Genomic DNA, 23,001 nt, shown 5'->3' with positions numbered 1-23,001 from the left:
CAGCGGCTGCGTGCTGCTGCCACTGCTCGCGCTGCAGGCAGCAGCTGCTGCTTTCTGCTGCGCAGCAGAGATGAGGGAGGTGAGGACCTGTGGGGCTCCGCTGCCGCTGAAGCTGTTTGCTGCTGAGCCCCTCTCGGGGGCCTTCGAGCTGATGAAGAAGCTGTTGCTCTCCAACGCCGAGGTGCGGGCTCAACTCCCTGTCACGTGATAGCTGCAGAGACAACTGTTGCTGCTGCTGCTGCTGCTACTGCTGATGGCGCTGCTGCTGCTGCTGCTGCTGCTGCTGGTGTGTCTCTTTGTCGCTCTTGGTGCAGTGTATATTAACCTTACAATTAACACTCAGCTGTTGGCGCTTTCAGTGGAAGTGAACTACTGGTGCTCATCATACCAAAGCGGTTTAGGGTTTAGGGTTTAGGGTTTAGGGTTTACGGAGGCTTTGTCTGTTTGGTGGCTAGTGAGGGGGGACCGGCAACTGTCTGCTGCTGTGCTGCAGCAAACCCTCGGGCCCCTACAGCCGAAGCCTGAAGAGCGAGCAGAGGCTGCAGGCGGCTGGCGATCGTTCAAGGAGCTAAACTCAGCAGCACCAGCGGGGCAGCAGCAGCAGCAGCAGCAACAGCAGCAGCAGCAGCAGCAGCTTGCTGACTCCAGCAAGGCCAGTGAAGCCGCACTGCTGCAACGAGCGAAGCTGAAAGAAGCGGTTGTGGCCAAGCAGACGCCGCTCTTCTCTTTCTTACCCCCAGAAGGTAAAATAAAAATTTTAAATAAATAAATTAATAAATTAATTAATTTTTAATATATAAAAAACAAAAATAGATGAGTGGGTGAATAGACAAATATTTGTTTATTTATTATTCTTATTATTCTATCAATTTGTTTATTCATATCTCCTAGCAACTCTCTGCTTAGGGGCGGAACGCTAAGCGACAGTCAGTTGTACTCAGCCCAGTCGTGCTGTGATTGCTTGCTGTTGCTGCTGCTGCTTCTGGTGCTGCTGCTGCTGTTGCTGCCGCTGCTGCTGCTGTTGCTGCTACTGTTGGTTCTGTCACAGAAGCTGAAGACACGACGGCCCTTCTCGCGTTTGCGGAGGTCCACCGGATGGAGCCTGGTGGTAATATAAAGGAGCAGGTGCAGCAGCAGCTGCAGCAGCAGCTGCAGCTGCAGCAGCAGCAGCAGCAGAGTGAGGGTGCTGAGAGCCCTGGGGGCCTCTGCAGGCTGCCTGTCTGCCCCGGCCTCTTCGCCTCCCTCGCCCTCGACAACGCGGGCCCAGGCGAAGGCATTTCTGTCTTCTCCAAATATGCAGCGAAGGTAACTGACACCAACCACCAGCACAAGCAGCAGCACCGGTAGCAGCAGCAGCAGCAGCAGCAGCAGCAGCAGCAACACATGCAACAGTGCTAGCTACGCCAGTACAAACAGCAACACTAACAGTAGCATCAGGTTCTTCAGCAACACCAGAAGCAGCAACAGCAGCAGCAACGGCAACAGCAGAAGATGCAGTAGCTGCGGCAACGCCAGCAGCAGTAGCAGCAGAGGCTGCATTTGTTGCAGCAGCATGTCATATAAGCCGTTTCAAGCCATAGAGCTCCATTGCATGCATCTACACTAGCTGTGGGCCGTCACCCCGAGTTGCTGCTGCTGCTGCTCCTGCTGCTGCTGTTGCTGTTGCTGCTGCTGCTGCTGTTCCTGCTGCTGGTGACCTTTGGCGGATCGCTGCAGGCTCTGCTGCGTAAGAAGGACGCCGGTTTGCTGCTGTCTCGCGTACGAGTGATGGGGGCGGTGCTGCAGCTGGGGTTCGACGCAGCAGCAGAAGATGTTGCTTCAGGGGCTGCAGCAGCAACAGCAGATGCAGTAGCTGCAGCAGCACCGCGTGTGTGGCATGCTGCTGCTGCTGCTGCAACAGTTGAAGATGGAGACTACTTTGAAGTGTCCCTCGACGAGGAGGAGTTCGTGCTGCTGACGGAGCCTGTCGTCCTCTGGAGCGCAGAATTTGGTTTGTCTCTTTTCTGCTTCTGTTGCTGCTGCTACTTCTCTACCTGTGCTGCAGCTGAGCCTTCTGGCTCTTGCTGCTGCTGCTGCTGTCGTGTGTTCCGTTGGTGCTGCTGCTGCAACGCGTCTCCTTACCCCGACTGTCTTGCCTGTTGAGAGAAGCCCCTCCGCAAGGGGCTATGCTGCTTCGGCTCCGGGATGCTGCTGCTGCTGCTGCTGCTGCTGCGCCGGCTCTCCGCTTCTGGCTGCTGCTTCTGTGCCTCTTGCTTCTTCTGCTGCTGCTGCTGTAGGCTTGCCTCTTGCTGCGCCTCTGCTACTGGTCCTCAAGCAGCCTGTGTAGGAAGAGGCTGCAACGGTAGCACCGGATTCTACAAACAGAGGTTTCTGCTGCTTCTGTTGCTATTGCTGCTGCTGCTGCTACTGGTGCTGCTGCTGCTGCAGGTCCCGAAGTAGCGGGAACTCTCCAGAGACAAAGACAAGCAGCAGCACAGAAGCTGCTGTCCCTCGAGGCCCTCCGCAGCGGCACAGCCAGTGCGCTTGCCCTTTGGTTTGAGTTTTCTATCGGTGACTTCACTGTCTCTACACAGCCGCAGTGCATAAGGAGCCTGATACAGCAGCAGCAGCAGCAACAACAACAGCAACCGCAGCAGCAACAGCCTGACGGAGCCGCTGCCGTTACTGCTGCTGCTGCTGCTGCTGCTGATGAAGAAGCATGGGAAATTCATCACTACACGCAAGCATGGAGACAGGCGATGTTTTATTTGAAGCCACAAAAGGTGAGTCTCTTTTTCTCGTGCTGGAGGCAAAACAGCGTCCTCAAGATGGCTCTGCTGCTGCTGTTGCTGCTGCTGTTGTTGCTGCTGCTGCTGCTGCTGAAAAAGCACTATCGGGCTCTCTGCCGTCATTTCTCCCCACCTTCCACTGCACAATAGACCTGCTGCTGCACTACGGCCTCAAAGCCTGCTGTTGCTGCTGTTGTGTTGCTGCTGGTGTTTCTACTGCTGCTGTTACTTTTGCTGCTGTTGCTGCTGCTGTTGCTGGCGGCGTTGCTGCTGTTGTGCTGCTGCCGTTGCTGCTGCTGGTCGTAGGTGTCAAGAGGAGAGACGGTAAACCTTCAGGTGTATGCGGGCGACGCCTCGCTGAAGGCACGCATTGCGCTCAGCAGCGAAGAGCAGCAGCAAGCGGCCACAGATGTTGAGGAGTGAGGGCTGCTGGTAGTGTTGCTCGTGCCATTGCTACTGCTGCTGGTGCTGCTGCTGCAGCTGGTTTGTTGTTGCTGTTGAACAAATTATATTCAGTTTGTATCTGACACCAAGTCTCACTCACACTCACGACGGCAGGCGTGGAATTACTGCGCTTCTGCTGTTGTACTGCTGCTGATGCTGGTGCTGTTGCTACCGCTATTGCTGCTGCTGCTGCTGCTGTTTCTGGGGTTGCTGCAGGTACGAACTTCGCATGCAGCAGCAGTGGAAAGGTCTACGGGAGGCGCAGCAGAAGGCCTCTGAAGCCTGGATGCATCTGCTGTTCGCCCCCGTTGACATAGCAGCAGCAGCAGCAGCAGGTGCTGCTGCTGCTGCTTCGCGACCTCAGCCAGCGCAGGTAGGCGCAGCTGTCTGTACACCTCAAATGGTATGTGCAGTGTCAGGAGCTGTGTAGCGGACGTGACTATATTTATATCTCGGTCTCAGACTACATGAATACTGCAGCTAATTTGCTTCTGGCTGTCATTTGTCTTTGTTCGTTTCTGTCTTTGTTTGTCTTCGGTTTCTGCCTCTGTCTGTATGCACTTCTGCTGTGTCGCTTCTCTATATACCTTCTTTTTCGTCTGTATCTTAGGTTGTCTCCTTTAGTATGTTTGTATCTGTCTTCTGCCTGTCTCTAGCTCTTATTGTGTCAGTCTCTTTGTTTGTTGAGTGTCTCCCCCCTTACTGCGTCTGCTCCTGCTCTTGCCGCTGCTGCTGCTGCTGCTGCTGCTACTGCTGCTGCTGCTCCCTCTGCAGATTGCTGCAGTAGCAGCAACTATAGCCCGCTGGCCCGCTGAGCAGCGCAGCTTTTTCCTGGACCCAGCTGAAGCTGCAGGGGTCCTTCGCGCTCTCTTCTACTAAACCCTAAACCCTAAACCATAAAACATAAACCCTAAACCCTCGAGTTGAGGCAAACTTTGCAAAACGCAGCAGCAACTTTGCTGCTACGGGTACAAAAAGCCTCAACTTATTCGCTATTCGTTTTCTTGCAAGCATGCAGCGAATGAGCCTTCAAGCGTTCGATCACCAGCAGCTGCAGAGAAAGATTCTGCTGCCATTTGTTGTGGTCATTGCTGCGCGTGCAGCACCAGTCCACTGCAGCGGCTCTTGCTGCTGCTGCTGCTGCTGCTGCTTCTGCATTTGTTGCTGCCGCTTCTTCAGCTGCTTCTGCTGTAGCTGCTGCCCCATCAGCTTCAGCGGGGTCGCCTGCTGCGGCCTCCTGCAGACACAGTCGTCCACCCGTCAGCATCCGGTTGCTGTTGCTCTCGCTGCACTTCGCCTTGAGCTGCTGCTGCTGCTGCCGCTGCTGCTAGACGAGAGCGTGTCCGCGAAGCTGCATGCAAAGAGCACACGTAGATTGCCGCTGCGTTTCATAAGATCCTCCCGCTCCTCCCTTTTGCTTAACATCAAGCCCAGACGCTAAACCCTAAACCCTAAACCCTAAACCCTAAACCCTCGGCAGCTAGTCTGGATGTACCGATGCCCCCATCTGAGTTTTGCGCTATCTCCACTGTAGACATGAGGTTCTCCAGGGCCTCTTCCTCGTCGCTGCCGTCGCTCATGCTGCAGTCACCTACGTGCAGCAGCAGCAGCACAAGCAGCAGCACAAGCAGCACAGAGCACGCGCAGTTGCACTCGGACTCAAACTGGTAGGAAGAAAGCAGTAACTTCTCCCTGCGCAGAGACTGTTGCTGCAGCAGCAGCAGCAGTCGCTGCAGCAGCAGGGAGCCACCCCGTTGTTTCCAGCCGCGACTGTTCAATGGCCTTTTAAGAAGAGCTGCAAGTACAGCAAGAGCAGCAGCAGCAACGGGAGGAGGAGGAGGAACTCATGTTCTTACCTTCTGCTGCAGGCGCATTCCCACACCGACTTTGCGCGGCAGCTGTCGCCCGCTGCTTCTGCTGCTGCTGCACCATCGCAGCCAAATCGAAGCAGCCGCGGCTCGTCTGTTCGTGCAGCTCCACCAGCAGCTGCGCTACCTCCAGCTGTACAGACGCCGCAGAAGCAGAAACAGCAGTAGAAGCAGTAGCAGCAGCAGTAGTAGCAGCAGCAGTAGTAGCAGCAGCAGAAGTTGCGCTGGGTGAGCGGCCCCCGACAAGGCCCAGGCAGCTCCTCTTCCAATAGCAGTAGAGAGACTGCAGCGAACTGCGAACGAGAGGTAAAGCTAGCAGAAGCAACACCAGAAGCAGCAGCAGCATAGACAGAAGCAGCAGCAGCCTAAACAGGAGCTACAGCAGCAGCAGCAGCAGCAGCAGCAGNCAGCAGCAGCAGCAGCAGCAGCAGCAGGGATTTTCGTGTTCCTACGTCGCTGTCGTCTTCAACAGAAACCGAAAACTCGCGGCTTAGCCGTTCTGATAGGCTGCAAGCCAAGTCCTCCGCATCTACTCTTTTGTCTGTACACCGCACAAATAAGAAGTAAAGCTCTTCCTTAATACCACAACCCGTCCCCCTGTTGGTGCCGCTTACGGTGAGGCTGGAGCTGCTGCTGCTGCTGCTGCTGCTGTTGAAGCTGTTGCTGCTTCTACCGCGGATTATGGTTAAGCTACTATTGTACTTGGTGCTGTTTCTGTTTACGCTGCTGTCCTTGCTGCATTTAAGACATCTGCTTCTGCTGCTGTTGCACGCTAAGCAACAGCAGGGAGAGAAGATGCTGAAGATATCTCTCTGGCTTACTGTCGCGAAATTCGGCTATGAGGTCTTCGTATAGCTGCTGCCGCTTTTTGTAGGACTCTCTGCCCCCCCATCCTTGCTCAACAGCCAGATTCAACAGGGTCCTGCAGCAGCAGCAGCAGCAGCAGCAGCAGCAGCAGCAGCAAGAGTCACGCAAGGCAAAAGTTGTAAGCCCGCTGCAGGTAGTTTAAGAAGAAGATTCTGCTGCTGGGCAGTTGTGGCAATGCGAAGGCATTCTTATTGTTTAGGTGCAGATGAAATGCTTGTTAAAGAAAATGCATCTACAACTTGGGTTTAGAATACCCCACCATTGAGCCAGCACCGCTGCTACAGCTTCCTTGAAAACAGCCTCTGGCTGCTGCTGCTGTTGCTGCTGCATTTTGGTCTCCCGTCCCCACTCTAGCTCGCTTGTGTATCTGAACACAAGCGGTGGTGGGGAAAAATCACAGAAGGAAAGAGAACGAACGGAGAAAATAGACAACAGATCTCTCTAACGAGAAAAAAAAGCAAACACCGTTGCCTCTGCAGCCCGCATTCGTCTCGTGCGGCCCCCTGGGCCGCCCGGCGAAATACTTAAAACAAAAGTCAAAAATAAATTTACAATTTGCTGAAACGAAGGAAGGGGAGGGTCATTAAAACAGCAGAGGTAACGGCGTGTGGGGTGCCTGAGGGGCCCCAAGAAGGAGAAAGGGCCGTTGTAGCGAGATGACAGTTACTACTATTGGTTACTGAATGTATGAGCGCTCAACTAATTGCATTTCGCGCTGCCTAATGAATAAAAGAAGTGAAATAAATAATCGTGCATGCATGCCTCCCCACAGGGACTGGACCGCCGCCGACGCCTTCAGTTGCGGTGCCTATGGAACCTGCACGGAATTCGTTGGCTATTCTCGATTTTCCTTCATATTTTCGAGCGTGTATTGATCGAAAAACAATGGAATATTAATATTTATTTGATTCCCCACGGTTTCTGCATTTTCATATGTCATTATTATACAAGTAGGACCGTACAGACTGCAAGGAACGAAGTAGTTCTCTCTGGCGCACAGCGTTTCCGGGTCGATATAGCGCATATAGTTAAACTTAAATACAATTAAGGTGTGAAATTTGAATCGAATGCATTTAAGAAGACGAAAAACTGATATTGAGCAGGGTAGGGAAGGGGCTCTAAAGTCGAGCAGATATACAAATTGATATCTGTCGTATACGAAATTTCAGTGGCCAGTGTAAGAAGTATTTTGCGCGCAAAGTACTGAGTCTGCAACGGCCGAAGCTTCTGCCCCTACGTGCTTTTTGAATTGGGTGTTTTCGTGAGTTGCATATGTAAATGCTCCTAGGTCGCGTGTGTTCATAATTGGCCAACAATAGTAATGACGATAAGTTTATGATATGCCTGTCATGTGCCCATGCCAATGGACGGCAGCTCTTCATCAGGTGCACAGGGGTGACTGCATTGAAAACTTCCGCTTTTTGTAGAATACGGCGCGCTCCCGTCTGTCGCATGCGTTTATGTGTTGACTGACGGTGCCCGTTATGAATCGATTCACCAGTTGTTGCGCACGCGTTCAGCGTGGCATCACAGCTGCAGCTGGAGGACATCAGCTGAGTCTGATCTGCTGAAATGCTTCTTTGCATATTGAAGCTTTTGCTATGGGATGCAGAAGAGGCTTTCTCACAATTCTGAAGAACAGAGCCTTCGGGGGGATGTCACTCGGGGGAGTAGCAGCCAGACGCCTTTATTCCACATTCCCTTCAAATGCTGTGAAGTGCATCTTGACGGGTTAGTTCGATGTTACGGCCATTTAGACTCTATGTGCAACACAACCAAAAACTGTGCACCGAACTTCATGCACATGCAAGGAATGCGGTTGCACCGGTTTGCCTCAAGACACAGTTGGCACTTCGGCCAAGGGCGACGCTGCCAGTTTTTTTCCTGAACAGCATGCGGACTACGAAGGGGAGAATCTGGGAACGTTTTTCATTGTGGGGCCGACAGGGGCGCATTGTGAACTGAGTGCGAAACTCCCGAGTTCATTTGAGCATTTATTCCAGCTTGCAAGTGCATATACGAGGACCCGTAGGAAGGTGAATGTATGTACCTACATGCTTGTAGGGATACATGTGCAAGTAAATATGAATGCTCTTACAACGCAGGACTGAAGATGGGCCTTGGCTGCCAATCCGTTGGCGGGATTGACGATTGAAAGGAAAAACATTATGCAGCATCAACTGGAATATATGCTTGAAAGGAACCGCACCCCATAGCAAACCGAACTCGGACGCGGCCCACAAGTGTGTAGTTTGCTACCCCTGGCAATTCAAGCCTTGGACACAGAGGTCCATTTGTGTGTCGCCGCAAGGAGGAGCTTCAACATTATGCAAGTCATGAGTCCTGCTGCCTACTTGGCAGTTGACCCAACGTTTCATCATATCGTTGCTTCGTGCCACTAGAGCATGAAGGCAGTGGTCATGAGGATGCTATCTCTATTTTCTAGAGCTTCCTTGAGCTCTTTGAGGTTCTCAAGACCTGCATTCCGTTCTTCAGCGTCCTCTTCCGTTTCCCGCTGCACCCGCATCGCTGCAGGGGCCTCCTGACCCGCTTCCTGCCTCCTCTTTTGAACCCGCTCACGAATTTCGGGTTCCTCTCCCAGTTCCGGGGAAGCGGGGCGCTCTTTTGCGGTCTCCTCCTCAGGCTGCTGCTCAAGTGTAAATTCAGACTCCAGTCCAAACCCGCTTTCTGACCCGATGTAGATGGCGTGTTGGCGTACAATTGCCAAGGCCATCTGCAGGAGGTGCGGGTGTTTGACGGTTCCTTCGCCACAAACGCAAGGAGAAGAAAGAATAAATGTTTCTTCCTTTGTTAATAAAAAGGTTCTAAACACCCCAGTAGTGCCAAATCTGCACTGCAACGCCAGGTCATCGTGACTCTTGTAAAATACTGCAGAGCCCGAGTTTGCTCACCGGCCCAGTTGTAGTACATGTGGCATAGCTTGTAAGACACTACGGCGAGGTAATGTTTGGACCAGTCACTTTCGTCTGAAAACGCACCCAGACATAATGTGGCACCTAGCATGACGGCTCAGCGGCGAGTGGCGCTGCATCTGTCTCCCCAAGAACGCTACTTATGTTGGATTAAAAATAGTGGAGCTGAAATCGGAATATCTCGTGCGTACTTTGTGCAACGTGGAACTCCGATGCCGAAGGAGAGCCTCGAGTGGGATCTGCTGTTCCTATTAAGAACTTCTCCTCAGGCGTTTCCGTATTTGGAGCTACAGGAATAATAGGGCCGCTGGGTTACAGCAGCCACCCAGGTGCGACACAGAAACAACACCGTTCGGCCAGAATCCTATGGAACCTCAGGGCAGTTGTGATAAGGCTCTTCAACTGCATGATTTGCAATGGAAGCATTTCTGACTGCATTGGTGCTTGCAAACGCATGCTTGCAACTGAATAAACATTGGACCCACCTGTCAATATAAGCCCCAACTGGCAAACCTTGTACACCCTCTCTCCCCTTCATGAAAAACTTCATTGGGTTCGCGGGACGATGTGGATTCACCAAAACGTTGATGAATACCTTCTGAGACATTCACAAGACTGAGAGCAAGTCGGACGTTAAGAAGCTAACCCTAGGTACGTTTAGAAGTACTTCAGACATGTTATGGCCAGGTGCATCCGGGGGCTGCATATATGACGGAGGAAAGCGTGAAGGTGCATGCAACTGTACCTGAACCAACTGGCTGATTGCAGCTTGTCTTAGGTAAATTGTGTCCCCTATACTCGATTCAGCTTCTGGGCTTGACTCGTCTTCCTGGATGTTCACGTCCGCATAAATTTCTCCGTGCACCGGGACAATGACTCCTTTGAATCCATCTGCAAAGACGGATTCACCCAGCGGGGCCCTTCTTCATCGATACAAGTGTGCAGAGCACGCGGCTTGTGAGCGGAAAATAGCGTCATGCAGCTTCTCGTAAGCAATATAGGCAATGCTGCAACTCTACGGGATTACTGCTCTGCGAACTCACTCAAGGGGCCGTCGGCAGTACTTGTAAACTGCAGCTCGATATTCTTGAGCCACCTCGAATTAGACTTTGCATACACCAGAATCGGGTGATCATCTGGCAGTGTAATTCTTTTTCCTTCTTCTCCCTCTTCAACCTGCAGACAGGAAAGCCATTTTGGGCAAAAGGGATAACCGCCATTGTTACGGGACAGGTGCTGTAGCAATAGCGGGAAGAGAGATGGAGACAGAAAATCATCCGCAAGGAAGACGAGAGGCAACGTTGCTATCGACTGGTAGAAATGCCTACACACCTGGAACTCTTCCGGCTCAGGAACGTCAAATTCAGAGACCAGTATGGCCATCGCTTGAAGCAGAGGCTCTTTTCCCTCCTGTAGCTTGAACCTTAGGGTACGCCGGCCTTCCGATCCAATGGTTGCCCCTTGACAAGTCAGGGTTTCATGTCTCGGCCTTACGTGCTGAGTGATTTCTTCCGCCTTGCCAGCGGATCTCCGCATCTCAGCAGCAGGGCACACTGTCAGGACAATTGCAAACTCAGCATCAGGGAAGGCAGTAGCCATGGGGTGTTCGACGATCAGTTCACTGGTTTCTGGGGAGAATTCGAAATTGCCGAGGTCAGCTGCAAGGACTTTTTTGATGGCTGTTACTTCTTGGGCCAGGACCTCTTTTATTTGCGAGCTTCCGCTGGGAGCAGACCTGTATATAAGAAGGTGCACAGGTGCATGCTTTTGCGGCTTTGTGCTCTCTTCGAACGTCAGCTTTTCCCAGAAAAGCTTGAAGTGCTTCTCCATGTCCTTTATAACCCCAGCGCGGTAGTTAGCAGGAGCCGATGCACCGATGTGGCTCACGAACTGCGTATGCCCAGCATTTCTTCCTCCGACAATGCCGACGACCCCGCAGCGAGCGCTAGAAGGCCTGTGTAGGTTGCATTTCGCATCACAGGTTCTACAGAAGAACTGAAGGAGGGAACTTCGTCGCATGTCGCAAGGGTATAGCCCCCCAGTGTTCCCAAAAGCCGCAAAAGTGCGAGCAGAGTGCATTGGTTGCATCGAACCGACGTCGCTGATGTTTTAAGACTTCAGCACACCAGCTTAGTTGGCAATTTCGGCAAGAAACAGAAGGTCTGGATAAGGCACGTACCCGAAGGAATTAACCGCTATGCCAATGACCCTAACAACCTCGGATACTTGTGGCTGCACACTCACAAACGCCCGCAGTAGCAAATTAGCGCCGGCAAAGGCTTCACCTAATTCTGTATAAACAGTCTTCCTCGTCAATCTGTGTGTGCGCTTGGCGTGATGGAGGTGGAAAAACACTAACCGGTCTCACGCCTTCCCTAATAGGCGCCAGCAGCTGATCCGCTGCCCATGGAATCCCGGCGCGAAGAGCATCGTCGGTTATCTTCGTTTGAAACTGTAGGTATACGTTCCACCACATGTTCATGGACTTGTCCTCGGGCTTACTCTTAAAGGCTTGGAGCGTTTGAAGCTTGCAACATTGTATTGGAAAGTCTTGTTGAACGGAAACCTGCAAAACCGCTCCAGCAACAGTGACAAGNATCAGGTCACCGTTTCAGGAGAAAAAGCGTCTCGCAGCCTGCCCTGATGCGCTCCATGAACCCTGTGAGGGGTACCTATAGGCGAAGGGGAAGGAACAGCGTATGGCATTGGTAGGGGCTTTGCATTGCCTACCTGTTTTGCAGCCACGCGTACTCTATTGTTCGTGTCATCTGAGTCGTAGGCGAGCAAAATAATAGCTCCTCGTAGACCATGCCTCTGTCTTATGAACAGATCTCGCAAGCTTCGTTTAGTCCTCTCAACCCTTCCCCTTTTCCAATCGGCTTCGCTTCGGATGAAATGTTCGCAAAAAGCCGGAGCATCCATGTCGACTGTCAGTTGACCCCTGTGACGAATTCTGCGTATGTAGCACATTGGCATCCACCCAACTTGTTTTCTCTCCCTTTCACCATAAACTCATTGAAAGAAGCACGAATATGCAACACGCTGTAGGCAACGTATGCCCAGGTGGATCGTGGTGCTTTGCACTGCTTGTGGCTACCGCACACAAAGTGTCTGTCCGCCAAGCCAGAGATATTTACGGCAAGGGGTGCAGGCCCCAATAATCACCTCTGTCGCGTGAGCTCAATCGTGTTCTTGATGGACTCCACAGCTCTGGATCCCCCGTGTTCTCTGCGCCCAGTGCAGACAACAAGCATCCAGTTACTATTAAGGGGCACCTTGTGTCGTAGAACCTGCGAAACGCAGTGAGCAGGACCTCAAAAGCGACCCAGTTGAAGTGGCACGCAGGAGGAGAACGCCAAGAGCGCAAGCACCCCCATCTGGCACGGTAAGTGCCTGTCGGTGGAACGTCCCCTCCGTGTGGAATGTAGGGCCCTCGCAGTTCATGGCCAGTTCTGTGCAAAGTCTTACAAGATGCTGGCAAAGCCGAGCGCGGAAGTCAGAAGTCAGTTCAACGAAAGTGTCCTGCTGTTCTTCCTTCTTTTCTGGACCCCACGAAATCCGCGGCTCCCCATAGCGAAGCTCGTCCCCCATGACCTTCCGCAGGCTCGTGATCTGTGAGCCATCCACAGCACGGTCCCGGTTGTTTTCAAGGGCTTCTGCTGAAGCCAGCATATTTTCACAATCTGGCGCCTAGTTATTGGTAGCAAAATGGTCATGCTTCATGTGCCGTATTACTTACATCCTTGTGGACGTCTATGGGGAGTCCGCCGTTGTCGCCAATGTGCACCTTGAGCTCTGCCATCTGCTCTCGCACTGCTGGCGTGCGTAATATGTCTTTTACCAGCTCCGTGCACTCCAGCAGAGTTTCTTGAGCACTTTTCGGCCTTAGCATTGCCCGTGAGCCCTCCACCGGCTGAAATAGGCAAGCACTCCACATACTCCCCCGAGTTGCAGGGTCTCCGCGGTAAACAAACCATCTTTCTTGTGCTGTCCTGGTGGTATAGTCAGGTTTAGGTCCCGTGAAGCTCCCGACAGCCCTTGATACACTCAGTTAATTAGTTGAACCAGCAGTTTCCTGGCAGGTGCTGGGTTGATCCGTAGGAGGATTTACCTGTGGGACCTGTGCGATGACCCTGAGAAGGTTGGCGGGCAAGTAGCATAGCCTTGAACCTCCACGGGCCTCTTTTGCCGTGATCACCTGCTTCCCGTCCACATTTTCGTTATAGGCATCCTTGAAATACTGTGCTACAGTGATGGTGGCTCCACCTTTTTCAAACGTTGTTCTGTCCGCAGTTGTGTCCGTAATATTTACAATTCTGTACAGGTTTCCCTTGTGCACTGTAACGCACAGGCGGTTCCTGTATGTAAGCTGGGCCTGCTGGTAGTCCATTTGCCGCAGGTGGTCCTCTAGAGTGCCTGCCTCTAGCTTGCGGTCGTGTCTGGTCACCTTCAGCAGCCAAGCTGCAAAGTAAAAACGGATGCAGGAAAGGCTCGTGTATGCATGAAAAGCCCGCGAACACTTAACTTAAACGGCTAAAGGTGGGATGCTGGTCCTACTGTTGTGTGCAGATGCATGCATGCGACTATCGCGGACAACAATCGGCAAGATGAACACAACAAGGACTATGCGTTGCTGTAGAGACATCCCCCAGGTCAGCGGAACACCGCCTGCCAAGATGCTTGAATCTCCCAGTAAACAGTGCTCACCGTTGTCGCTTTGGATTAGGGTTGCATCAACACCGTAGAGTTCCATATCACTTTTAAGAGTACGGGGGTCCAGTCTAATGTACTGAGATTGGCCTAAAGCCCTTTGGTAGTTTGCTGCCTCCAGCGTAATCATCATGGCCGCAACGAAGTAAAAACGCCAGTTAGCTCCAGAAAGCTTCAGACAGCAACCCATGAGCGGTAGCAGTGATATGTAGCAAAGGTTGCCCACTCTTCCCGTCGGGGAGAAGCTATTGGAGGCGAGTCTATGTAAAACGCTTCCTATTCAAGGTTGACGAACTTTCTGTCCTCAGAAACTAGGGAACCTCCCTGCGGTATCTGTTTGTAAGACTGCAGCAGTTGCATCTGGATCGTAGGGGTTAAGCCCACCTCTCGCTCTTCTCCAAACGTGACAGTGTATACCTTCGGTGGGGCGTCTCCGTCACGTACGGCAACTTCGCGTGTTGGCTCGTCACGGATCAGCTCACGTATGCGTTCTGAATAGACGATGATCCAGCGCAGAAGCTCCGAATGTTGAGCACCTCTAGAGACAACTCGTCTCGGTCTCTGGCGTTCCGGGGACTCCTGGATTCCAGTAAGCGCCTTCAAGAGCTGTGCCAAAATCTTTCTGCGCTCCTTTCGTTCCTCTACCTGCAGCATCACAAGAAAGGGCTTGTACATCTGGCAGCTTTGGCAGAGAGGGTCCTGCGAGGGCTTAAAATTCAACGAGCGCCGCAGGCACCCACCGGTCTTTCAGTCCCACGTTCTCTTATGCTCAGAGGGTATCCCCATGCCTGGAGGCCCTCTTCTAGTCGCATGGTCCATGCATTGCACAACACCTGGCCTTGCCTTTGGCTCGTGGGCTCGAGGGCACGCTCAAGGCTCTCGGTTAAAGGGCGCAGCCTAGGGCTGGGTCGGAATCCCCTGCCTCTTCCCCTTAGCCCAGGACTTCTGCCTTCCCCTCCCCAACTGGGTCCTGAAGGCTGCCGGCGACGACCCTCTTCTCTTCGACCCTCTCCATGCCGCCTTCCCTCACGCTCTTCCCTTCGCTCGCCCCTCTCGCGCTGCCCCTCGTGGCCAGGCCGGCTGCCCGATCTCGGATCCCACCGACCGCCACCCTCACCTCTTTCTGACATCCTGTACGGCCTTTTTAACACGACGTTTCCGGGCCTTACTAACCAGTGTCACGTTTCGGCTCCGGTAAGAATTGTGGAGCCCTAACTGCTGTGCTGCAACACGGCAAGCAACAGAACCAGTAGCTCTGAAATACACCTGTCCTCGAAAACTGGGGTGATCAGCGGTCTGCCCCTCCGTGTCGTCCATGATTAAACTCTAGCGAGTTTTTGCACACTACGGAGTTGAACTGCACATTTTTCGATCAGCCCCTGGGAACCCCTTTAAATAGTTGAGAATCCAAGTAAATTCTAAGCTAGTATCCGGTTCAGCGAAGGAAACGAAGCATTAGCCTTCCCTCCCAGCAAAGGAACCCCGACCCAAACAGAACCTATTGGCGGGGCGATAGACCCCAAGGTCGGACGGAAGAGCATTCGGTTATCGTCTACCGATACCCCTGCACACAGCGAAATTTTTCCACCTAGTTATTGTTAATTTATATTTGCTCAATAGGTACAAAATTGATTCTCCAGTGGCCTGTGGCGAGCGAGGTCACCCTCGACTTGCCGCCCACGCGAGCGCAGGGCTGGTTACAGGCTCGTTTGTGGGATTCGAAATTGGGACGGGATGCAAAAACCGTCCACCAAATAGCTTTGAGTCCGATTGGTGTCACCATAATATGGTTTTAAGATACGTGCTGTCTTCACTTTTAGCGGGATGATCACTTTGTGTACCACCGGCACTCACCAGGGCGCAAGGCGCGGTTGGCAAATGCAGGAAAAAGCCTAAATTTGCACATAGCGAAGGCGAAAATGTAGTAACTGCGTAGTTTGCGAAAAGGCATTGACTGGAGTGACACAAAGCCGATGGCCACTAAGCCTGTCTCCGTTCTCAAAGCGACACATGGTCCTGTGTTTCACAGTGGTGCACTGAGCCGAATGACTGCCACTTCTTGGCTTTGGGGGTTCCCTCCTCCTGTACCCCCTCGGAAGCACAGTCTGGCTGTAGCGGTTGCTTGTTGCTGTTTTAGCGCCGCCGTCGGGAGATGGCTAAGTACATCGCGGATGCGTCCCTCCGCTAGAAGCGCAGCGACACACAAACAGGATTTTGGAGGAATGAGGGGAGCAGGGCATCTGTCTGCACATGTGGCCTACACTGGGAGAATGGATGCGGCCTTAGTTGTTAGCAAATTGTCACTGATTATGTGGATTTATCTGGCCGCCGCTGGCGAAGCCACACCCCATTTCTCTCACCATTTGTTGGGGTTTGCCGGGAGAAGCCAACGCGAACCATTTGCTGACTCCCCGGTGAGACGGTCCCCTTTGACGGTTCGAAGGTAAACAGCCGAGAGTGTGGTGAAGGGTCTATAGTAATCTCGAAGTTCCCGCATGCTTCACCCTTGACAGAAGCGTAGGGAGGCAAATCCTGGCGTCCGGGACTCCACGCACCAGCAACAACTATCGTACGCATTACTTCATTGTCAATTATCAAGTCGGCTTCTTGCTGCAAGCCTGCTGCGTCTCCTTTCTGCCTCTCATCCCGCCCTGATGATGGGGGGCTTTGCGAGGACGGTCTCTGGCTGCTCCCGTCTCGAACAACTCTATCGCCTTGCGTTCCACGTGAACCTTCATCGGGTTCTTCAAAACAGCCACTATTCGAGGGGGAGCCGAATTGGACGTGAAGGATCTGTTGGCCCTGCTGCAGTTCGAGGCGCTTCTTCTCAAAGCCAGAGTCACCTCCCGCCGGCTGCGTTTGCTGATGAGAAGGGCTCTGGCCCCTTGCTTTGGGAGCAGCGTTTCCTTCTTCTGTAACGGTGCGACTCCATGAGGAGTCCAGCTCTTCAGGGGATAGAAGGTTGCGCTCTGCGGAAAGCCGTGGTAGGAGCTCCATGCAGCATGCCAGACACGTGTCACCAACCCGTAGCGACTCCTCAAAGGTTTTGGATTCCACAGAACCGCCACAGCAGCATTTGCCCCTGCTGTTGTGGCTGTTGCTGCCTTCATGCGAAGAACAGGCTGCGACCTCCCGCGGGGGACCAACTGACCCGCCTGGTAAAAATGGCAAGGTCACGTATATCGGGTTTGCTGTTGCAAGACCAAAGAAGGTTAAAACCCTCGAAGAATTTCCCTCAGTGGCAAGCGTAAGCTCGAAGTCGCCTCGGAGCCATCCCTCTACAACGCATTCAAGGCAAATGAACAAAGTTCTTACGGGTTTATTACTAACACGTGGCATCGAGTCGCCACGTTTGTACTAGGCTTCTCCTATATGCAAAGGAAAGGGGTTTGAGAGAAACAAGACCGCACCTGGGCGCTGAGGCCGGAAATGAAAGACCAGCTCCACTGAACTTAATCCGAGAATTACACCTTGCTCTAGCTCACACGAAAAGCAGCTTAGACCTGTCCCAGCTTTGGCACAATCCAGTTGAGGGTAGCGACTTTGCTTGGGAACAAGAGTGAAAGCCAGTGGAGTGGACGTTCTATTTTTCAACGACACTGTGTAGCTTGTGGAGGATGCGCATATGGCCCCTGCGAGAAACGCTCAAGTGGCAGGTCAGCATGTTTGCATCAGGTTTTTCTTCCACAGGAACAGCATGAGCCGCACCAAAATGACGAAAGAAAATACACGAGCATTTCAGTTTCATATGTTGCTTTGGGACAAGAAAGGCCTATGCGCAACAAGTGAAGCCGTATAGCGATAGGTTCGCTTGTAGCTCCCGTGCTGCTGCGCAATATGTGACTGTCTAGCCTGGATATACCTTTGCCCTGAGGCGGACAGAGCACAGCTCCCATGTCGTAAGCTGTCTGAAACGGAACCACGTCAATTGTTTGCTGAATCCCGGAGCCACTCAGGGATAGTGTTAGCCTCGTGCGTGCCGATTGAAGTGTCAGTTCGGTGGCGAAGTTCTGTAATGAAAGCAAACGAGGTCTGCAAGACTGTATTCAATGGAGAGTATGCACAGAAGCATATAATGTATTCTGAAAAGCACAGTGCGCGTCGCGGGGTCGGAAATATGCGTCGGTCTGTTGCAGCGGGAAGCCAAGAGGAACGACCTGAGTGCAACTCTTGCCTGTGGGGCATTAGGCTGGAAGGCAATGGTGAGGGAGAGTGGTCGTTCGGGTGAGACTTCTCGAGCAGCGCTTATCAGGCTGAACCTGCAGCCCAAGGGCAGCGGCAAGGCGCGAAATGTATGGGAACAGGGTGGCGCATAAGGAGCGCACGTGATGCACACCTGCTGGAACACCCTCTGCCCCACCATCACCGAGCCAAAGTCCAAGTTCTTTACGGAGGCAACGACGAGGGGTGGAGTTGCGCAGGTGCCGACCTAAGGGCAGCCACAACAAGAGCCAGAGTAAGGACATTGAAGCGGGCAACAGGCAGTACTGTGGCACTGGAATTCAGGATTTTAATGGAGAGCCTTGCCTCAATAAACGACTGTGAAGCTCCGCAGACAGATGAGTGCGGAGGGTCCACTTCCTTTCCAGTAAGGAAAGCGTCAACCTGTCTAGGTGTAAGACGCCATATTTTGAGTGGTATGAGCCACCGCGCGTGGTGGAAAGCTCGTGGGTCATCAAAAGCAAAGAAGTCGCCACCCCCGTCCTCTTCCAAGCTAGTCCACCGAGCGCCTCCGGCCTTGGTTATATTCAGGAGCGCCGCCCTCAGGGCAGTGCCACTAGCCCTCTCCAGCGCGGGCGGAGCAGAATCATTACACACTTCTGCAGCGCCGGCTGTTGCCGCACTTCCAGCAGCCTCAGCAGAGTCTTCGGAGGGGCACACAGTGGCAGCTTCTCCTTCCTCACCAATGCTTCCCCCAGACTTGAGGCTTGGTTTATTGTTCTTCGGCTTCGGACGCTTTTCGGTTGTTGCTTTCGATTCGAGCGGTGCAGTGCCGTCGGATTTTACAGCCTTTTTAGCTCCTTCCCGGCCTTTGGCACTTCCACTTGATGCTGGAGGCTGTGATTTTTCACTGCTAGGAGCACCACCACCGGGCTGTATTCCAGGTTTTACAGTTTCAGAGGCGCCGGAAAGAGGAGGGGACACTTCGGGGTCCACCGCAGCCTCTTGCTCTTCAACAGCAGGCGGTATCTGCTGCTGAATTTGCATGTATTCGTTGGTTGGGTTGAAACAGATAAACAGAGAAGCGCAACGCTTTTTGGAATAGAGCAACACTCGAGTTGGGGTAATACTGAGGGCACTAAGGTTGGACGGTGGCTGCTGCACTTCCACCAGAACGGCTGTGAACTGCGTGCTTTCTTTTAACGGATTTTCTGAGAAGCTTGTGTGCTTCGGGTTTCCTTCGACCTCGACTCTCCCGAGTGCAAGTTGGCTGGCTAGCAGTTTCAACTCTAACGTTGCCGATGACCTCTGGCCAACAGGTAAAACGGGAAATTTCACAGTAGGCGCAGGCAAGATAGCAATCGGAGACTCGGTGAGAGTGACGGACCAGGGGATTTTGACTTCATAGGCGGCTTGGCTAGCCAACAGGACTCGCATGCGAAGCTCTCCTTCACGTTCGACTGCCTTTCCTGTAGCTAGCTGCAGAGCGTGGGCGTCGCACCGCAGCTCTGACGGGTCGAGTACCACAGCGAAGGTTCGCGTCTCCCCCGGTAGCAACATGCCTGTGCCCCCGCAATCGAGATGGGGTAGGTACTGGTGCAGGTCGTCCCACGTCTTGCTATCCGTCTCCTGCGGCTGCCGAAGAGCCAAAAAGGGAGCCGGTGCGTGTGCGTCTTGGTAGTCCTCCGCAGAAAATTCTGCAGTCCCAGCGTTCGATTTTGTATTTGCAGTTTCTGCTTTGGAAGAAGAGTCACCGGAAGGAACACCATTGGTGTCTTGGGGATCGGCGGAGGAGGGCATGATTGGTGCAGGAGGCTGGCCATCTTGACTGCTCTTCAATGCGTACTGCTTGTTTATACCTCCACTGAGATCTGAGAAGTGGGGGGGCTCCAGAACCCGCAGAGCGCGATCAGAAGAACGGAATCCGAATGACGCGATCAAAAGAGAGGGGTTGTGGACTTTTATTAGTTGCGTTCGGCGAACCGCATTCTCAGACGTTCCAAAATTCAGGGCCGTACGGGATAGGCTCAAGTGCAACTCAGTAAGGACACCTGCGCAGAAAAAATTCCCGTCACAGCAAACACGGCACCAATTCTTGCAGGAGGGAAAAGTGCCCTTCTTGGGAATAATTGAAGCCTGCGCAGCTCTTATTCTGTGCGGAACAGTCAAAAATGCTTTGATGGAGTGTACTGTGGGGGGATGGCTTTCTTCTCCATCCGCTGCATATATAAGCAAGAAAGGGCTTACATGATTGGCATTTCTGACTATTTGTTGCACACCTGTGATGGCTGTCTCCGCGCAAAGAATTTGGTCGCTCGCCCTTATTTGGATTGGTATCTTGAACGCTACAGCTTTCAGATTAGTCTTGGCAATGTCAGTCGGGAGAGGTTGCACGTATTCTGGGTGCCGGTCGAAGAAGGAGAACGAGAGGCAGAGATGCGCGGTCAGAGAAGCCACACCTTTTGGCTGCACAAAGGAGCAGCGCGGCTCTACCCACAAGACCCCTTCTTCTACTTCCGGCGAAACCACCTGCAGCGTTCTGGTCAGGGTACTGCTACTTGTCACTTGGAAATGCTGACGGTACCCACGATTTGGAACACAGATCCCGATGTCGTGCAGAGGCGCGTCCATGCAGACGGGCGGCAAGACGCACTGCCCGTCTACCACGACCACCACGTCTTCGTGCTGAATACAGCGACAAGGAACATGAAACGAGCGTCCCCGTCACAACAGAAAGAAGCCCGCAATCTCACGGTGGCACGGCAGGAAATCGACGACGGCTAAGGCACAAGGGTGTCAGTGCTGTGGCATCATTTAGTTATTGGAATATCCCGAAGTGATCACGAAATATTGAGTGCTTGGAGAATAAAGCGATACATCTGGGTCAGAGAACTGCAGGGAAAAGAAGCCAACAAATCTTCCTGTGCGGGTCGGCGCATGAACAATGGTAATCTCCTGTGTCTGAAGGGCATCTAGCTCTCCGGCTGCATTCTTAACAAGAGTATTTCGGAGACAGAGCTGCAGGGGAATGGCTGAGCATGACGATTCTTGGCGATCTTGCTCCTTTCTCCTGTCCAACAGGACACCTAAACCGCTAGACAAGACTCGAGCCCAGGCAAGAGTGTTTTGCTTGTCTGAGATCCTAAGTCGTTGAGCCAGCACTACTGCCTCGCCCTGGAGTGCCTCCAGCCATCCAGAAGCGCTGAGACTCCTTAAGTCTTCTTCCGTCTGCCCTACATTACTTTCCTTTCCTAGATTTTCCGCTGAGGAAAGCTCTGTAGAACTGGACAGGCCAGGGTCCTCTGCGCTTCGACAGTCTTGTGTTGACTCCTCAGGTAGTTCTTGCGGGAGGCCCTCTGCCTCGCTGGGTTGCCCGCTTCGTTGGTTAAAGGATTCAGCCTCTGAAGGCTCGCGTTGCCCTTCTGGAGATACAGGGAAAATGCGGTAAGCAGTGGCGAGACTCCCTGTGTTCGATAGTCTGAAACGAACTGCCGCCACTTCGCCCAGCTGAATATCTCCAGCGGAGAGATACACAACACCGTCTTTGACATCTTTCTGCTCCGCGACTTGCGCCCTTCTGCTGAGGCGAGCCTTCTCTCCCCCGGTCAATGTACGAGTATCTCCGTCTGGTTTCTTTTGAACACTGGGCTCAGAAACTCCACCGCACGTTCCTCGGGCGGGCGCGCCCGAAGTGTGCAGTGACTTTAGAAGGGCTTGAGGGGACAGCTTGTGGGGGCGGAAGGATAAAACAGATCTTTTGCGCGAACAAATGACTGGCAATGACTGTGGCCCAGTAGGAGAAAGCAGAAGGATCTCTGTATTCAGATCTTCTTCCCGCTTAGGGGTGAAAGTTACTGTTATCCGCGTGCTGCGCCCGGCAGACATCCTCCCTGGAGCTTCGAAAGTCACAGAGATGATGCCTTCGACTTCCTCTGGAAGTGGTAACACGCGAAATGTGCTGAATCCCAAGCTCACGTTGGTCACCTCCACATCCTGTGAATACACTCCACCGGCATCAAATGCCTTAAACGCTACTTCAGAAGGAGAACACCGAAAAGAAGGGCCGGAGTAAACCCTTCCTGCAATGCGTTGTGGCGTCCCCTCCAAAATCGCCTGCTGCTGCGCCTGAAGTGCCCTTTCTATTTTTTTCTGCTCGAACACGCTAAGGCTTCGTTTTTTAAGAGGAGCGTGTTTTAAAGCCACCGTGTCGTCGTCTTGCCTGCAGACCAACTAGCAGTAGGAAACACTTAGAAACATATGCAAAATAATTGATCTTCAGGGGGGCCGCTACCGAAAGCGCTGCTTTTTCTGGTAAGTAATTACCTCGAATTCGAAGAAGCAACGCCACGCGGCGGTTTCGCCGACGCATTTTGTTTCTGAGCTCTTTCATTAACGCGGGAGTCAAAGCTGAGTGCTGCTCTAAGGTTGGCTACACCGCTTTTGCCGCCAACAGATATAGGTACGCACGATGCTCCAGCTGCAACACAGCAGGGACAGAGCAGTGCACTAATCCACAAGCTGCTGCTGGCCCAAGTACGCATGCAACTACTACTCCAGTTCTGACTATTTCCGCCGTACTCGCTGCAGCCGCTAGGCAATCGTAACTCGAGGGCTGCGCAAACAGTAACGTATTCTGTGGAGCAAAGGTATTCGGCTCCAGATACGAGTGTGGGAGTTTGACAGAGCCCGACAGTGTGTCTGCACTTGCTCAGCGTCTTCACCTTGTTTGGCTGATTTAGCTTTAAGCGCCTCATTTTGAGCAGCAGCCCACTCCTCGCGCACGATCTTCTGAACGATGCTGCAGGAGCGTGCCCGTTGTTGGCGCTGCAGCTCTCGAGTCTGAGCAGCGATCTGTCTCCTTAGTCTCCTTATCTTCTCGGCAGCAGGGCCTGCCTCGTCGAATGCTGCGTCTGAAAAGTACAGGGAAGGGTTGGAAGACCCAAAAGTGCATATAACCGCTAGCCTACCTTCGCCAGAAGGGTTGACTATCAAGCCTCCCGCAGCCAAAGCTAAACGACTGTGCTGAACGCCCTTACCAGCTGACTACACGGGCTACTATGCTTATCAGAAAAATAAGAGCTAAGAACTGTGGAATACATGCGAGTGCGCGCAACCCCACGCTTTCTTCATCTACATCAGAAAGTGTGAGAAGAATGCGCACTCTGAGGCATTTTTATCGCACGTAGACACCGTTCAGACCCAGTTACCGGGCTCCACTTCCGTGTAGTTGTTGCTGACCGTAGCGGGCAT

At 52.9% G+C, this 23,001-nt stretch overlaps 4 protein-coding genes across 4 annotated transcripts in view; 1 reads left to right on the top strand and 3 right to left on the bottom strand.

Annotated features, from left to right (window-relative positions):
* Positions 1 to 4,091, top strand: part of EMH_0010800 (uncharacterized protein) — a gene marked incomplete at both ends in the record, with an annotated part of 8,067 nt that extends 3,976 nt beyond the window's left edge. The window contains 8 exons of the mRNA XM_013494828.1: positions 1 to 181; positions 494 to 743; positions 1,049 to 1,305; positions 1,717 to 1,990; positions 2,428 to 2,762; positions 3,075 to 3,187; positions 3,429 to 3,585; positions 3,987 to 4,091. The exon at positions 1 to 181 is cut by the window's left edge and continues 181 nt beyond it. Coding sequence (XP_013350282.1) covers positions 1 to 181; positions 494 to 743; positions 1,049 to 1,305; positions 1,717 to 1,990; positions 2,428 to 2,762; positions 3,075 to 3,187; positions 3,429 to 3,585; positions 3,987 to 4,091 — 1,672 coding nt within the window. The remainder of the gene's footprint in view (positions 182 to 493; positions 744 to 1,048; positions 1,306 to 1,716; positions 1,991 to 2,427; positions 2,763 to 3,074; positions 3,188 to 3,428; positions 3,586 to 3,986) is intronic.
* Positions 4,092 to 4,197: 106 nt separating this feature from the next.
* EMH_0010680 (uncharacterized protein) lies at positions 4,198 to 6,971 on the bottom strand (the record flags this gene model as incomplete). The annotated part of the gene is made up of 8 exons (XM_013494827.1): positions 4,198 to 4,449; positions 4,505 to 4,563; positions 4,684 to 4,803; positions 5,069 to 5,213; positions 5,533 to 5,621; positions 5,902 to 6,002; positions 6,207 to 6,314; positions 6,910 to 6,971. 8 exons carry the CDS (start codon positions 6,969 to 6,971, stop codon positions 4,198 to 4,200), a joined length of 936 nt encoding a protein of 311 aa, XP_013350281.1.
* A 1,374-nt stretch (positions 6,972 to 8,345) lies between these two features.
* On the bottom strand, positions 8,346 to 14,720 carry EMH_0010570 (uncharacterized protein; the record flags this gene model as incomplete). Its single annotated transcript, XM_013494826.1, has 17 exons — positions 8,346 to 8,710; positions 8,860 to 8,934; positions 9,072 to 9,187; positions 9,366 to 9,478; positions 9,626 to 9,771; positions 9,924 to 10,056; positions 10,213 to 10,834; positions 11,060 to 11,112; positions 11,240 to 11,446; positions 11,611 to 11,833; positions 12,046 to 12,170; positions 12,349 to 12,492; positions 12,620 to 12,793; positions 12,992 to 13,341; positions 13,588 to 13,762; positions 13,975 to 14,235; positions 14,331 to 14,720. 17 exons carry the CDS (start codon positions 14,718 to 14,720, stop codon positions 8,346 to 8,348), a joined length of 3,672 nt encoding a protein of 1,223 aa, XP_013350280.1.
* A 288-nt stretch (positions 14,721 to 15,008) lies between these two features.
* Positions 15,009 to 23,001, bottom strand: EMH_0010460 (uncharacterized protein; the record flags this gene model as incomplete). Its single annotated transcript, XM_013494825.1, has 11 exons — positions 15,009 to 15,154; positions 15,679 to 15,774; positions 15,951 to 16,868; positions 17,459 to 17,600; positions 17,927 to 18,019; positions 18,148 to 19,802; positions 20,031 to 20,436; positions 20,629 to 21,970; positions 22,075 to 22,228; positions 22,473 to 22,661; positions 22,959 to 23,001. 11 exons carry the CDS (start codon positions 22,999 to 23,001, stop codon positions 15,009 to 15,011), a joined length of 5,184 nt encoding a protein of 1,727 aa, XP_013350279.1.

This window comes from Eimeria mitis, genomic scaffold (genome assembly GCF_000499745.2).
Source record: "Eimeria mitis Houghton genomic scaffold, Emh_scaff13, whole genome shotgun sequence".
Lineage (NCBI taxonomy): Eukaryota > Apicomplexa > Conoidasida > Eucoccidiorida > Eimeriidae > Eimeria > Eimeria mitis.
The sequence above is the reverse complement of the archived record's forward strand: the minus strand, read 5'-3'. Positions and strand labels throughout refer to the sequence as shown.